General features: G+C 43.3%; 1 protein-coding gene across 1 annotated transcript in view; it reads right to left on the bottom strand.

The window, feature by feature from the left end:
- The window catches only part of SERGEF (secretion regulating guanine nucleotide exchange factor), a 234,728-nt gene extending 220,136 nt beyond the window's left edge, over positions 1-14,592 (bottom strand). Inside the window, 5 exon segments of the mRNA XM_019456464.2 lie at positions 2,969-3,029; positions 7,630-7,724; positions 9,422-9,577; positions 10,762-10,897; positions 14,356-14,592. Of these exon segments, the coding sequence (XP_019312009.2) occupies positions 2,969-3,029; positions 7,630-7,724; positions 9,422-9,577; positions 10,762-10,897; positions 14,356-14,415 (508 nt within the window). The 5' untranslated portion in view covers positions 14,416-14,592.
- Between the last annotated feature and the right edge of the window lie 1,321 nt (positions 14,593-15,913).

Raw genomic sequence — 15,913 nt, 5'->3', positions numbered from 1 at the left:
AAAAAAAAAAAAACAACAAAGTAACAAATGTTGCCAAGGATGTGAAGTTATTTGGAACCCTTGTGTGCTACTGGCAGAAATTAAAACGGTATGGCCATTGTGGTAAAGGGTATGGCAGTTCCTCAAAAAAATGAAAATAGTATTACTATATGATCCAGCAATTCTACTTCTGGGTATATATCCTAAAGAACCAAAAGCAGGATCTCAACGTGATATTTGTACACCCACATTCATAGCAGGTGTATTCACAATAGCTAAAACATGGCAGCAACACAAGCGTCTGTCAACTGGTGAATGGATAAGCAAAATGTGACATATCCAAGTAATGGAATATTATTCAGCCTTAAAAAGGGAGAAAATTCTGACACATGCTACAAAATAGACAGACCTCGAGGACATTATGCTAAGTGAAATGAGCCACAAAAAGACAAATACTATACAATTCCACTTATGTGAGGTACCTGTATGAGTGGTCAAAATCACAGGGTCAGAAAGTAGAATGGTGGTTGCCAGGGGCTGGGGGAAAGGGGGGATGGAGAGTTATTGTTTAGTGGATATCATTTCAGTTTCATAAGATAAAAAAGTTCTGGAGATACACGGTGGTAACGGCTGCACAGTAACGTGAATGTACTTAACATCACTCAACCGTACATTTAAAATGGCTAAGACAGTAAATTGTGTTATGTATATTTTATCATAATAAAAAAATTAAGAGGAATAAATATATATTTTTTAAAAGAGATACCTGACATACATATCCACCAACTGCAGTGTAGAGACATAATTCAAACCCTGATTTAAACAAACTTAAAAAATATATATTTTTGAGACAGTCAAGAAAATGTAAACGCTGGATACTTGATCAAATTACAGATTTATTGTTAGTTTTCTTGTAGGTATGATGATGGTATTTTGTTAATGTTTTCGATAGAGTCCTTATCATTTAGAGATGCCTGCAGAAATATTTACAGATTAAATGGGAGAGGAGGACTTACAATTAAGTTAATCAAACGCATAATGGAAACCGTACTGCTTTGTACCTGGACAGAAATGTATACGTAAGACTAGCAATCACAGAAAGTTGGTAGGAAAGGGGGAATTAAACCATTAATAGGCCATTCTCCAGTCCCACTAATTTCTAAGAGGAGAAGCTGCTTATAAGATGTAATCACTACCATACAATTCAGCAATCACACTCCTGGGCATTTATCCAGAGAAATGAAAATTTATGTTTGCATAAAAACTTGCCCACAATGTTTATAGCTTTATACTTAATAGCCAGAACCTAGAAACAACCAGATGTCCCTCAATGGGTGAATGGTGAAAGAAACTGTGTTGTTGTGGACTAAGTTGTGCCCCCAAAAATTCATATGTTGAGGCCCTAATCTACAGTGTGACTGTATTTGGAGCAGTCCGTAAGAAGGTAATAAAGGTTAAATGGGTCATAAGAGTGAGGCCTTAATCTGACAGAACTAGTGTCTTTACGAAGAAGAAGAGACACCAGACGTCTCCCTCTCTGCATGAGCGCACAGAGGAAATGTCCTGTAAGGACATAGCAAGAAGGCAGCCATCTACAAGTCAGGAAGAGAGGCCTCACCAGAGACCAACCCTCATGGCATCTGGATCGCAGACTTGTAGCCTCTGTAACTGTGAGAAAATTCCTGTTGTTTAAGCCACCCAGTCTGTGGTATATCGTTATGGCAGCCTGAGATGACTAATTCAGTGGTACATCTATACCATAATATACTACTACTTAGCAATAAAAAGGAACAAATTATTGATACTCACAACTTGGATGACTCTCCAGGGAATCATGCTGAGCAAAAATAGCCAACCCTAAAGAATTATATATTGTATGATATCATTTATATAATGTTCTTGCCAGGAGCTAAGAAGGGGTGAGGGTAAGTAGAAAGTGGATGTATAATAGACGCATAAAAGTGTATAAAAGCCATATAAAAGGGTGTATAACAATGGGTATTATAAAAGGGCCACAGGCAGGATGGCTGTGGCAATGAACTGTTTGTGTCCTGACCGTATCAAGGCTGGCTGGGCTGTTGCACTACAGTTTCACAAAATGTTACCATTGGGAGAAACTGGGAAAATAGTGCATGAGATGTATTTTATTTCTTACAACTGCATGTAAATCTGCAAATATCTCAAAATAATAGGGTTAAGAAAAATTTTACTATATGAGCAACATTAAGCCCCAGACGACACCAGTACAGCGCTGCACCAGACTCTTCCTCCCCTCCTCCACCTTCCCCAGGCCACGACTGGATGCATCCACACTTGAGCCTCAGCTGCCACAGCCAGTTAGGGCTGCACTTCACCCCACAAGAGTGGGAGCAGAAAAATGGGCCTGGGGAAGAAAAAAGGGCCACTGCTCTTCTGCAGATGACCACCTCTCTCCACTTGCCACCTTCAAACCTCACACACACTGTCAGCCCTACGTCCCTCACCACCCTCTCACAGTACAGGAGACAAGCTCATTTGAAGCTTTTAAACTAATAAACATTAAAATGCACTAGGCAAGCAGTGGAGTTCACAGCAAAGAATGTGGGCCTTGGAAACTACACCACCTCAGATTCTGTTCCCAGCTCTACCTTTTACTACCTTACCCCCTGTGTAACCTTAGACAAGCACTTCAGCCTCTTCGGACCTCAGTTTCCTCACATGTAAAAATGTAACTCACATCACTGCAGGGTTGTGAGGATTAAATAAGGTATTAATTAAATCAAGAGAACCTAGCATCATGCCTAGAACATAATAAAGAGCTAGAAAACTTCATTTCTTTCCACCCTACCTGCTAAAGATTTCCCACATGACTTTGGCCTTATGTCCTCTCCTTTTAATCAGAAATGCAGCACAGCAGGACATTCTGAATTACTCCTTAAAGTTTGTTTGCTGTAAAGCGCTGCTTCTCCTAGTGATGTCCCTATTTTGAAAATAAAAGCAAAATGATCACCTGTAGCAGCTAAAGCATGCCTCAGTCCAGCAGCAATGCAAACAACCTTCTCTTTCAGGAGCTGTGAAAACAAAGAAAAGGGCTGAGGTCTTAGAATCACCCATCTGCAAAATGCTTTGGAATTTATGCCCTGACACAATGCAGCACAGCCCTCATTACATGTCTGATTGGTTTAGAGTCCCCAACTCCCAACATTTCCATCCCTCCATACTTCTGTATGTATCCCTAAAAGGAAAAATCTCTTAAAAATAATATATCACAATGTGTCTCAGGGCCGCAAGGGACCTTCAAAGTCATCCAGTCCAGGAGTTGGCAAATGTTTCCAATAAAGACCAGATAGTAAATACTTTAGACTTTGCAGGCCATATGGTTTATGTCATAGTACTCTACTCTGCCATTGTAGCATACAAGCAGCCACAGACAATACATGAATGAATGGGCATGGCTACATTCCAATGAAGATTTATTTACCAAGGGTTCTAGCTGGACGACCTTTGATTTAGTCCAATCTCTATTCAATGCCAGATCCCTTCCACAACCCCCCACAAATCATCATCCAACCCCTGCCAAGCACCTACTTCCTCTGGCACAGCCTCACTACTTCCCCAGGTGCCTATTCCATCTTTGTGCAGTTCCATTTATCTCCTTAGGTGGAGCCAAACATCTGCCTACAGCTTTTCACAATGCTTTCCAAAGACATGAAGACCACTGTCATGTCCTCTCTGAGATATCTTGTGGTGACTTTAAAACTAAGTCTTCAAATTCTTTGAGACCCATCCCTTCAAGATGTGGAGCTGGAGTTTAATTCCCCTCTTGCTGAATGTGGTCTGGACTAAGCAACTTGCTTCTAGTGAAAAGAATAAAGAAGTGATGAGTGGCTTAGAGACTAGGTGATAAAAGGCACTGAGTCTTCCTGCTTGGCCTCACTCTCAAATCACTCCTGGAGGAAGCCAGATGCCATGTCTGAACAACCCCATAGAAAGGCACTGAACCTCATGAGTTGCAACCTCATGAGACCAGCTAAGCTGTGCCCAGATTTCTGAACCTCAGAAACTAAGATAGTAAATACCTGTTGTTTAAAGTTGCTAAATTTAGAGTAATTTATGCCACTGTAATAGATAACTAATACATATCTCTTCTTTTGGCCAAACATCCCCAATTCCATCAGTGATCCCCTGGTTTCAAATTCCATTCCCTTCTTGGTTTCTCTCCTCTAAATGTGCTCTGGTTACTCAATCTCCCTCTTTTAAAAGAGACTGTATAGGAGCACCTGTGTGGCTCAGTCAGTTAAGCGTCCAACTCTTGACTTTGGCTCAGGTCATGATCTCATGGTCATGAGATCGAGCCCCATGTCAGGCTCCATACTGGGCATGGAGCCTGCTTAAGACTCTCTCTCTCCCTGCCCCTCCCCTGGGCATGCGTGCATGTGTGTGTGTGCATGTGCACGCTCCCTCTCTCTCTCTTTCTCTGTCAAAAAAAAGCGGGGCGGGGGGGGGGGGGGTTGTATATGCATCAACCATGACCCATGTGCAGCTTTACTACATGTGTTTATTTACAGATCCACATGGCCTTCCTAAACTTTAGGACTCTCAATGGCAGGATCTAAGTCTTATTCACCTTTATGCCCAGGACCTAAGCACTAAATCAACAGAATACAACATCCCATATGCAGTCTGATTAGCACAAAAAAGGACAGGACTCTGGCTTCCCTTCTTTTAGAGACTATATTTCTGTTAATACAACCCACAACCACATTAGCTTTGGGGAAGATCAATTCTTACTACTACTACAACTTGAACATATTGTCCTTTAAGTATTTTCTCTTTAAAACAACAACAACTAAAGGGCTTTACATGTAGATTCAATCTCTTCAATCGCTTCAACTCACCTCCATTCCTTCCTCTCCATCCCCACTGCCATGGCTTTAGTTTGGACCAGGATCACCTCTTGTCTGGATTATTAGTAAGAGTGTCCTGAATAATCTTCCTCTTCACTACCCCTTCAGGCCCGACCTAACACACTGTTCTTACCGTTTGCCATGCACCACCTCCCTGACTGTCCCCTCCCCAATAGAATTTCTACCACTTCCTTATATTCTAGTCATACTAAACTGCTTGCAGTATCTCAAACCCTGATATTTCATGCTTCTACACCCTTGCTTACACAGTTCCTTCTGTCTGGAATGCTCTTCTTTTGTATCTATTCTATGCATCCTATCTCAAGTCAGGTAAATTTCTACTCAACTTTCAAGACTCTGCATAAGCCTGTTCTCACTCCACCTCCCCCTAGAAAGACTTAAAATATTCCCTCCTTTGAGGCTACACCTGCATCTACCATAGTTTAACATTTAGGTGTCTCTATATCTAATATGTACCACTAAACTCTAAGACTCTCAAATGCTAACATGTACCACTAAATTCTAAGACCTCAAATACTAAGACCCTCACCTTTGTCCCCACTGCCTAAACCCAGCACCTATATACCCAATAGTTGCTATTAAATAAATGAATGAATTTCTACTATATTTCACTTTGCCACATTCCTCCCATTGTTCAAGAGGATACAGCCTTGATGTATCCCAAATGTTTTCACCTCCTGATTCTGTCATCCAACGTATTTTAACCATTGTTTTCCTCTGTCTTCTTTAATCATGTGACCTAAGCTAAATTAATTACAATGTATATAGGTTCTTAAAAAAACCATCTATTTGTAATTGGCAACTGTAACACTTCCTACAACAGTGACTATAGAGTCTAGATTTCTGTGTATATCATGTGCTACATACTCAATGTTTCCGTGCCCCTGAAATTCATATATTGAAACCTATTACCCAATGTGATAGTATTTGCAAATGGGGTCTTCTGGAGGTTATTAATTAGGTCATGAGAATGGAGCCCTCATGAATGGGATAAATGCCCTTATAAGAAAGGCCCCAGAGGGCAACTCTGTCCAGCGAAATAAGTGTTTATGAACAAGGAACTGGGTCCTCACTAGACACCAAATCTGCCGATACCCCAATCTTGTACTTCTCAGCCTCCAGAAATGTGAAAAATAAATGTTTGTTGCTTAAGCCATTCAATCTATGGTATTTTTGTTACAGCAGCCCAAACACACTACAACACAGTGGAGATCATGACCTCAAATACTATCCCACAGACCAGCAATTGTAATTCAGCAACATGACAGGAGCTGACCAAGCTCTCTCCAGTGAAAACAGATCTCCCACTCTGAGTCAGAGTTCAAGAAAATTAGCTAGACGTGAGCAGCTTAGGTGGTGAACTCATTTTAGATCCCAGCATATTTCTTTCAAAATTCCATAGCCCTCTTGTGACTACTTATCAAATGTCACAAAAATGTGTACATTTTAAATATGATGCAGAGGAAAGGGCTCTGAACTAGGGCCAGGAGTCCTGTCTAGTCCTGTGCTGTCCACTATGAAGCCACTAGCTACATGCAGGTACTAAAGAGCCGAAATGTGAGTAGGTATGAACTGAGATCACTCACAGTACAACATGCACACCAGAGTTCAACTTAGTATAAAGTAGAGAATATAGGGGCGTCTGGGTGGCTCAGTTGGTTGAGCGTCCAACTCTTGATCTCAGCTCCGATCATGTTCTCACAGTTCATGGAATCAAGCCTGCATCAGGTTCCATGCGGATAGGACAGAGCATGCTTAAGATTCTCCCTCTCTTTCTGCCGCTCTCCCACTAGCATGTACACATACACACTCTCTCTCTCAAAATAAATAATCTTAAAAAAAATGGAGAACATAAAGTATCTCATTAGGAAATTTTTACATTAGTGACATATAAAATGAAATAATCCATTGAATACACTGGATTTATTAAAATTAATTTCACCTACATGCCACAATATGAATGAAACTTGAAACATCATATGAAATGAGAGAAGCCAGATACAAAAAGCCACATATTGTATGATTCCATTTATATGAAATGCCCAGAATAGCAAATCCACAGAGACAGATTAGTGGTTGCCAGGGGCTGGGGGAGGGCAGAATGGGAAGTAATTGCCATTGGGTACACAGTTTCTTTCTTGGTGATGAAAATGTTCTAAAATTAGATAATGCTGATGGCTGCACATCTCTGTGAATCTACTAAAAACCACTGAATTATACATTTTTAAAGGGTAAATTCTATGGCATGTAAATTACATCTCAATAAAGCTGTTATTTTAAAAAATTAATTCCATTTGTTTCTCTTTACTCTTTGAATAGTGCTACTAAAAATTTTAAGTTACGTATGTGACTCACACCATATTTTTACTGGGCGCTACTGGCCTATATACTATTTGCCAAGCTTAGGGTCTTTAGGTAAGTCGCTCCTATCAGGACCTGTTTCTAACATAGTTCCCATTATTACTAGTTTTAGTATTGTGAAATGTCATTAATATGCCTTTATGACATATATTACCTTCATTGTTTTATTTCACAAACATTCATAATGTGTATGAGGACTAACAGAGGTTTTTCACTAACAGCTTCCATCCCCCCAACCTAATCCTTCCCAGAAGAACCTAAGTTTTTCAACTTAAATTCTAAGTGGCCCATGGCTTTTCAGGGATCCAGCCAGTCTCTTAGTCTGGGGAGGGACACGCTTCAACAGTACGTGGGTCAGCTATATATGAGGTGCCATCCTTACCTCAATGGCCTGGGGAACCACACATCTTCGAGGGCCATGAGGAACTCCTAACTGGCCGAAGGAGTTGGATCCACATGACAGAACTTGACCATTTTCTGCAAAATTCAAATATTTAAATCATAACCTCAGAAGTAAGGTATCTTTGACCAGTGAGTAAATCTTGAAGGATGGGAGGAGCAAAGGGAATGAGAGGAGGAAGAGGGGCTTACACTTTAGCACATTCAAACCACAGTCCCTGCTTTTATTGTTCCTCTAGGAATAAAAACACTAGGCACTGGGCTAAGCATTTTACAGATTCTCTATCACACTACCTAATTAATGGCAGCTTATCTGTTATAGAACATTAGCCTGGGGCTGGGATGGGATACTGATGCCCCACGCCCCACTTTTCATGTTTCCATGTGACATAATTTTCATTATTTTAACACTCCAGGCCTCTCTCCCTGCCCCTTCGTATGCTCCCTGCTTTCCAGGAGAAAAGGGGTAACTTAACCAACTGATAAGTTTGGGAGAAGGAACAGCATGTGTGGCTTGGCACCTTCCTCTCAGGTACTCTAGACTGATGCACAGTAAGTGTTTCCCCTACAGAGATAACCTACTGTTTGCAGAATAACTCTGGATCAGAGGAGCATTAGCAGAAGCACTTGGCCTGACCATTAACCCTGTTCTCCAACATAGCCTTTGTCAGTGAAAAGCCAACAGTGTGATCTCCAGCTATCTGACTGCTCTCCACCTTTCTCACAATTGGTTCCAAAAGTGAGCAGGAAATAGAGTGTTATTCACAGACTCCCTACAACCCCAACATGGTCCACAAAAAGCACTTCAGAAATGATGGCTACTATTCAGGGTTATTAGTACCAAATTCAGCACCTATTACAGAATCCCTCTGCAAAAGAGAGATGCTGATGCCTGAGCAGGGTTTTGAAGAAAGGATGTGAGTCATCAGAAAAAGGGACTGTTCCAGAGAGAGAACAACATTCTGCTTGGTATTTCTAGAAAGAAAAGTATGGAGAATGTGGAGAATAAAAGACAAGGCAACAACAGGGATAGGTAGGGAACAGTAATTGAAGCTATGTGTGGAAGTTTGGGATCTGAGCTGTGCACATAAGAATCCACAAGGGTGGGGTGGGGAGGATTTGGTCAGAAAATGCCCTTGCCAGATGACTGTGTCAAAGAGGGAGTCTAGTCAGAAACTATACATGGTCTTCTCCATCCAGAATGGCAAGCTAGACAGGGCAAAACTACTTCCAGGGAGAAGTCAGCTGACAAAAAGTAACTATTGCTAGCTGCTCCCAAGAGCATTATCCTATTACCCTTTGGCCATATCCCTCTACACCCTATTCTGCTATCCGGCTTTGCAGAGAGCAAAGAGTTGTGCCCAACCATTTTTTTTTTTTTTTTAAATCCTTCAGTGGGGAAAAGCTGCCATCACTGTTGTGTGACCGCTGATTTCCTCCTGCTTCCCCACCACATTTCCCCATGAGTAACCCTTCACTGGTACTAATGGCCAGCTAGCCCAGGCACACAGCTATCATGAATTTCTGGGACAGGAAGTAGCCACCAAAGGTGATCTAGTCTCTTCCCTAGTCTCTAGTAAAAGTTTTCCAGCCCAAAATTTTGCTGTTTAAAGTCTCCTTGCCAAAGGCACCCACAACTTTCCTCAACAACCAAAGAGAAATTTGTATGTGTGTTTACACATAAAGAGACTTTCACTTAATCAGTATCACCACCAGCGAGTTCTTCTCACCCAATGCCTTTGTGGTGATAAAGATTTACCCATGAGTGAACTCACCTGTGAGAATAATGGTAAAATCCCAGCCGCAGGCCACCTGTTGGACAGGACAGCCAAGGAGGGATCTGCAGGTGGTAAAATACAGAACATCTTCTGTGTGACCAAGCCCCAATTGCCCATCTTTGTTCAGGCCACAAACAAAAAGGCCTCCTTCATCTGCAGAAAGCAAAAGCTTTGGTGATGGTGTGCACGGGGGAAATTACAACTGTCAAAGTGAGTAAAAGGATTTTACTAATTAGCTGCAGTCACAAACCCAATAAATTTTTTCCCACCCGCGTTAATAAGCCATGTACGTTAATGTGCACTGGCCCAAATGGCATAGGGTGAAGGGGCTCAAGTCTAGCATCTATATGAAAACTCCAAGTCCTAGAGCAGTGGCCAATCACCAAATAGAGCATCTACTATAATAAGAAAAGCCAACATTTATTTAGAACTTATAATATGCCAGGTATTCTTGTAAGAGCTTTATCTGTGGGGCCCATTTATCCTTTAGGCAGAATGCCTAGGGCCCACGATACTTTCAGAGGCCCACAAAAATGTTTTAATCTTATATTCTTCTAAAATAAAAAATAAATAAATGCAATAATAATGAATATACAATGCTAAATCTAGCCTGGATTATACTAATCTTTATATCAAAGCTGTCGTAAAATATAGTTCTTAATATTTCTTTATGGAAGAAGGGGTCCACAAAGGCAAGAGTGCCAAGGACCCATGAAAGTCATAATGCAGCCCTGTAGTTCACTGATTCGCTTCATTCATCATTATTATCCCCATGTAACAGAGGGGAAAGTGGCACAGAGAAATTAATTTGCCCGAGGCCACATAGCTAATAACAGAACCAGGATTTGAACCCAGGCAGTTGATTCCAGAACTCATGTTCTTAATCAGGATTCAATACAGCATCCTTTCCAATATCATGGCACCTGGAGTACTCATTAAGTACTATCATAGGTACTATGAAGGAAATTAAAGAAAATACAAAGTTCTTGCTCTCAAGGAATATTCACTCTAACTGCAAAGACTTCTAACTCTAACATGTGAAAGTTAAATGGCAATATATTGTATGAAATGTGGTATATGTTGCAACTCCGCCATTAATTTGTCTTGTAACCTTAAGCAACTGGTTTTCCTCTCCAAGCCTCATTTGTATAAATGGGGGTGGAGAGCCTAGATCTCTGAAGGGCTTTCAGCTCTGACAATCTAGAATTCTCTACCGGTAACTTGGCTTTTTCACAAAAATGTTTTCCTCTGCAAAATACAAAAGGATGAAAGATGGCAATACAATACGCTAGGGAGAAATGTCTAAATAAGAAATATCTACTCCAGAAGGATGTTACCTGTGACAATAGCAGAGTGGCCCCCTCCTCCTGTGATCCTCCTGACACATTCAGGTTTACAGAAGTCATTCAGTTGCTGGGGCAAAAGCACATCTTCCTTGTGGCCAAGGCCAAGTTGCCCGTAGCTATTTGCACCCTAGGGATAAATAAGGCAAGGATGAAAGAGTACAGGAAACACAACTGTCAATGTGCATTTACCTGTCCCTATCTTTCTCATCCTGACATACCTCCCAGAGCCTCTAACAGATGAGATTTCATAAGCTCATTCTTAAGAGGTTGCTATATGCAACCCATACTTAGACAGTGGCCCCATACCCAGAACACGACGATTTCCACATGAGAGGAGCTCTTAGCATCCACTATTTATCCAAAGATATTCCTCGCCTTCTCCTTCTAATGCCCCAGCCCACATGTGTTGCCTCTGGGAGACAGCATGGGAGTTCCTTGTGATAAAAGCCAATTCTCTAGGGAGGCTAAGAAAAGAAATAAGGAAAGGAAATAGCAGCCAAGTGGGTGGGAAATGCACTGGACTTGTCCCTTCTCATGCCCTCGCTGAGAAAACTGGCAAGGACTTCTTTAATCAAAGTTAGCTGAGGGCTTTGTGCCCTCAAGCAGGTCACCTCACTGTTATTTCATTGTACAGTGAAAGAGGTTGGCAATGATCTCTAAGGGCCTTTCCAAGTACGATATTTTGAGACTCTAAGATTCACATGGTGAGATTCCTGTAAGGGAACAGATTTCCCCTTGGTGGGCAATATGTCTATCTTTGTTATTATGAAAAAACAGTCCAGAATCCCTAATCCAAAACTCTTGCTGCCAGATGTATTTCAGATTCAGGATTTTATAGACTAAAAAAAAATAATACTGTATACAAATCATATATACTGCTGCAAGGTCCAGGAGCAGCACCCCATAAGCAAAATAGTATTATTTCTGCAGTAAAAGGTACAAATACATTAACTGCGCATAGACTATAAATAGCATTATGTCAGGTCAGTTTGAGTTTTGGAGGTTTTTGTTTTGTTTTGTTTTGTTTTTTGTATTCAAACTTGAAGATAAAGAATTATAGACCTGCAGAAAAATCTTTAGATTTCAGAAGTCCTCATAATTCCTTATAATTACTCCTGGCTGGTTCTTCCTAGAGATAAGTAGTAAAACCTTCCAAATGTATTTGTTTTCTAAGATATTTTAATGAGGAAAAATAATTTAAAATAACTACCCAAAATACATACATACATACAAACTCCTGCCCCTCATGGTCTATTTCATAGCCATCCTGGGCTGCAAGGACTCCAAGCTGAAAAAGCAAGCTATGGAAGGGCACAGGTCCAAGAGGCCCTCAGGGGCAGTATTAGCTGCCAATTACTGACTGCTTCCTCAATACTTAGTATTCACCCTTAATTCTCACAATAACAGAGGAGACAGACATTTATGGCTCTCATTTTACAGATGAAGAAACTAAGTCTCAAGAGAGGTTAAGTTGCATAGTTGCATAGCTGGGAAGGCAAGAAGTCAGATATGCCCTCCTCCTTTCACTAAGCTATACCACGTCCCTAAGGATTTTTGGTGAAATTCAGCCCAGAGCTTACCTGGCAAGACAGTAACTGTATGACTGTATCTACAATAGCACCCCATCACTTTATTCCCTTTTTATGCTTTTTCTTCATAGAACTCCCTGACATTACATTTGCTTAGTTGTTTACTATCTACCTCCCCTACTGCAAAGTAAACTCAATGAGGGCAAGAACTTTGTTTTGTTCACTGCCATTTTCCCTGAAAATGCATCTGAAACTATGCTGCCCCAGAGAAAGTGTATATATATTTTAGAATGAATATAGTGAATGAATATATGATCTGATGAGGCCCTACCTAGGAAAGATCAAATGAAAGATGTGCATGCTGTGGAGTACATATGCACAGGATGTCTCCATCAGGCCGGAGATCTCTGTGGCTGCCCCATTACCAGGACTACAAGCTGTTGAACAGAAAGTGAGAGAGACACATGCACTTGGGGCTCAAATTATGGCACTCAATTTCTGAAACACAGCAAGAGGCCCAAAATCCAGGATAAAGCAAAACAAAGAAAAATTCAATACAACATGTTAGCTGTACTTGCTTCCCTTCCTTACAAACACTCCAGACATACTACACACACACACACACACACAAACCCCAAGGAGGTAAATTTCCCCTTGTTAGGGGAATTGTGTTCCCCTAAAATTAATTTGTTGAAGCCCTAGACTCCAGTACCTCAGAAGGTGACTGTATCTGGGGATAGGGCCTTTTAAAAGATAATTAAGGTTAAACGAGGTCATAAAGGTATGGCTCTAATCCAATATAGGAAGGAGACACAGGGATGCTCTCAAACACAGAAAAAGCCACATGAGGACACAGCAAGAAGGCGGCCATCTGCAAGCCAAAGAAGGAGGCCTCAGAAGAAAGTAAACTTGCCAGACACCTTGCTCTTGGACTTCTGGCCTCCAGAACTACAAGAAAATAAAATCCATTTTTTAAGACGTCTCAGTCTCTGGTATTTTTCTATGACAGCCCTAGCAAACTAACACACCCCTCCACACATATAATGCAGCGGGAAGGCCATCAGGCCTCCAAGCAGTAGACAAGGCCCTATCTGACACCCAGACCCCAGTCTCCCGCCTGGGAAAAGCCAGCACCAGCACCCACCGCAGGCACACATTCAACCCCAACTCCACCCCCGGCTCAAGTGCCACCCCAAAGACAGTACTCAGCCAGCCAGCCAACCTCAGGCCCCACGATCTCCCTTCTGCCGGTATATGCAGGCTTACACTCAACAAGTGCTGCCTGGTGCTGATCATTACCTTTTTTTGACTAGTCAAATACATGGTAGTTTTAACAGTAATCTAGGTGTTATCCCGCTCCCTCAACGCCAGAGCTGGGTCTTTCAGTTTTGTGTTTTTCCCCCAAAGACCAGCACATAGGCATACAAAAGGGTCTCATTCATTCATCCGTCCAAATATCTGCTAGGCACCGTGAACAAGACAGGCACAATACATCCCCCTCGTGACGCTTCTAGCGAAAGAGACTGACATTAAGCAGACACCCACGCCCCCAACACAGGCAAGATCCGGTCACAGACGAATATCAGCAAATGTGCACGGCCAAATACTGCAGGCCTCGCAGCAAACGGTGCTCTCGCCAGGCTGGGGCGGGGCTGGGAAGGTGCCGGCATCCTCCGGGCAACGAGAGGGTGAGGAGCACAGGTGGCCTTACAATGGCTCCGGGACGGGGCGATACCTCCACGCGGTCTCTCCAGGCGCTAGCCCGGCCTGAGGGCGCTGGCGGAACCACACGCTCTGCCCAGGAGGCAGATGCTTCCCCCGGCGCCGCAGCCCCTCGGGTTCGGACCCCACCAGCCAGCAGGCCCCTAAGTCACCCGTGAGGACCCCTGCCTCCCGACCCTCTCCTCCTCAGGCCCCAGCCCAGGGTCCTCCAGCCCAGAGCCCGGCCGGGACCTCAGCCACCAAGCCCACGACAGCCCACACGGAGGCCTCCAGCTCCCATCCCTTCAGCGCCCCTCAGTCCCAGCGGCCCCGGCCCGGGGGCGGAGTCACGTACCCAGGCGAAGAGCACGGCCGCCTCCGGGGCGGCCTCGGAGGCTCTTGGCTCGCGCTCCATGTGGGGACGCTATGCCGGCGCTTCCGGGAGGGGTCGGAGGTGGAGCCCGCCAGGGGAGGGATTAGTAACTGGGGTGTGGGGTTGACGGGGGAGGGGTCTGTGGTTGGGAGGAGCCGATGAGGGGGCGGAGTCTGAGGCGAAGGCGGGGCCATAGCTGGGAAGAGGAATGAGGTGGGGGCGGGGCTGGCCCGAGGGAGGGGGTCTATAGTGGGCGCGGGGCCGGCGCTGGGGAAGGGTCTGCAGAGGGAGAGGGACAGGCGCGGGGGTGGGGCCGTCGCTGGGGCGTGGTCTGTTGTGGGGGCGGGGCCGGAGCGGAGAAGGGCCCGCGGGAGCCCCTTAATTGCTCTGGAGTCGCCTCCCAGTCGCTCCGCCCGGGCGCGCTCTGAGTGAGTCAGCCTCCCGCCTCCAGCCTTGCAGTGCCTCTCTACTTCTCTCTCCCTTCCCTTGCACTCTATTTTTAGTAATATACGAGTGCACTACGCTCCTTCACGTTTTTATTTCTTTGGAGTCCCAAGATAGCCTGGAAGGACAGACAGGGCAGGGATTGTATCACCTTTTGACCGGGAAGAAATTGAGCCTGGGAGGGGTGGAAAGGGTCCCCTCCAGTGTCTTAGCGGAGCTGCCTTTGGATCTGCTTTGGTGTGTGTTTGCAAAATCTGAGAAAGCTCTTTGATAAACGAGTGTGTAGGAACTTAGACCTCGGGACACTGAACTGAGGAGGCTGGTTCTCATGGATTCCTGCCAGGGCAGCCTTCTAACCCTCAGCGCGCAGAGCACGGTCCTGCCCTGATTCCGATCATCAATACTGGATAATATTCACCCAACAAAGGTTTTCATATAAAATGGCTTTTATCAGATACCCTTCTACACTACTAGTGGGAGCTAAACAAGTACAATTTTTCCGAAGGAAAATGGGGTAATGCATATTAGGAATATGAATGTAAACTACCCAGTAAATTCCACATCTGTTAATTTATCACAAGAAAATAATCAGAGCCTTGCACTAAGTCTTAGAATGCAAGTAATTTGTTAGGGAGTTGTACATAATAGGAAAGAACTTATTACCTGAAAGTCCAAAATTAAATTGTTTAAATTATGGCGTAGCCATACAGTAAGTGGAATACTAGGTTGCCATTTAAAAAAATATGTTTTGGAAAATATTAAATAAGGGAAGCGTTCATGATATGTCATAAAAGTATTATAGCAATATACTATAACAATTCTACACACACACAAACACATAGACTCAGGGTGGTGGATTACAGCTGAATTTTATTTTCTTTGCTGTACTTTTTTTGTACATAACCTGCATTTTCCAAGACATACATAATCTTGTGGGTACAAATGGGGTCACATTAAAGATAATTCGGGGCACCTGGGTGGCTCAGTCGGTTAAGCCTCCAACTTCAGTTCAGGTCATGATCTCACAGTTGGTGGGTTCAATCCCTATGTCTGGCTCTGTGCTAACAGCTCAGAGCCTGGAGCCTGCTTCAGATCC

Source organism: Panthera pardus, unplaced genomic scaffold (assembly GCF_024362965.1).
Source record: "Panthera pardus isolate Hobbes unplaced genomic scaffold, ASM2436296v1 HiC_scaffold_12, whole genome shotgun sequence".
NCBI lineage: Eukaryota > Metazoa > Chordata > Mammalia > Carnivora > Felidae > Panthera > Panthera pardus.
This window is presented reverse-complemented; position numbering and strand designations above follow the sequence as displayed.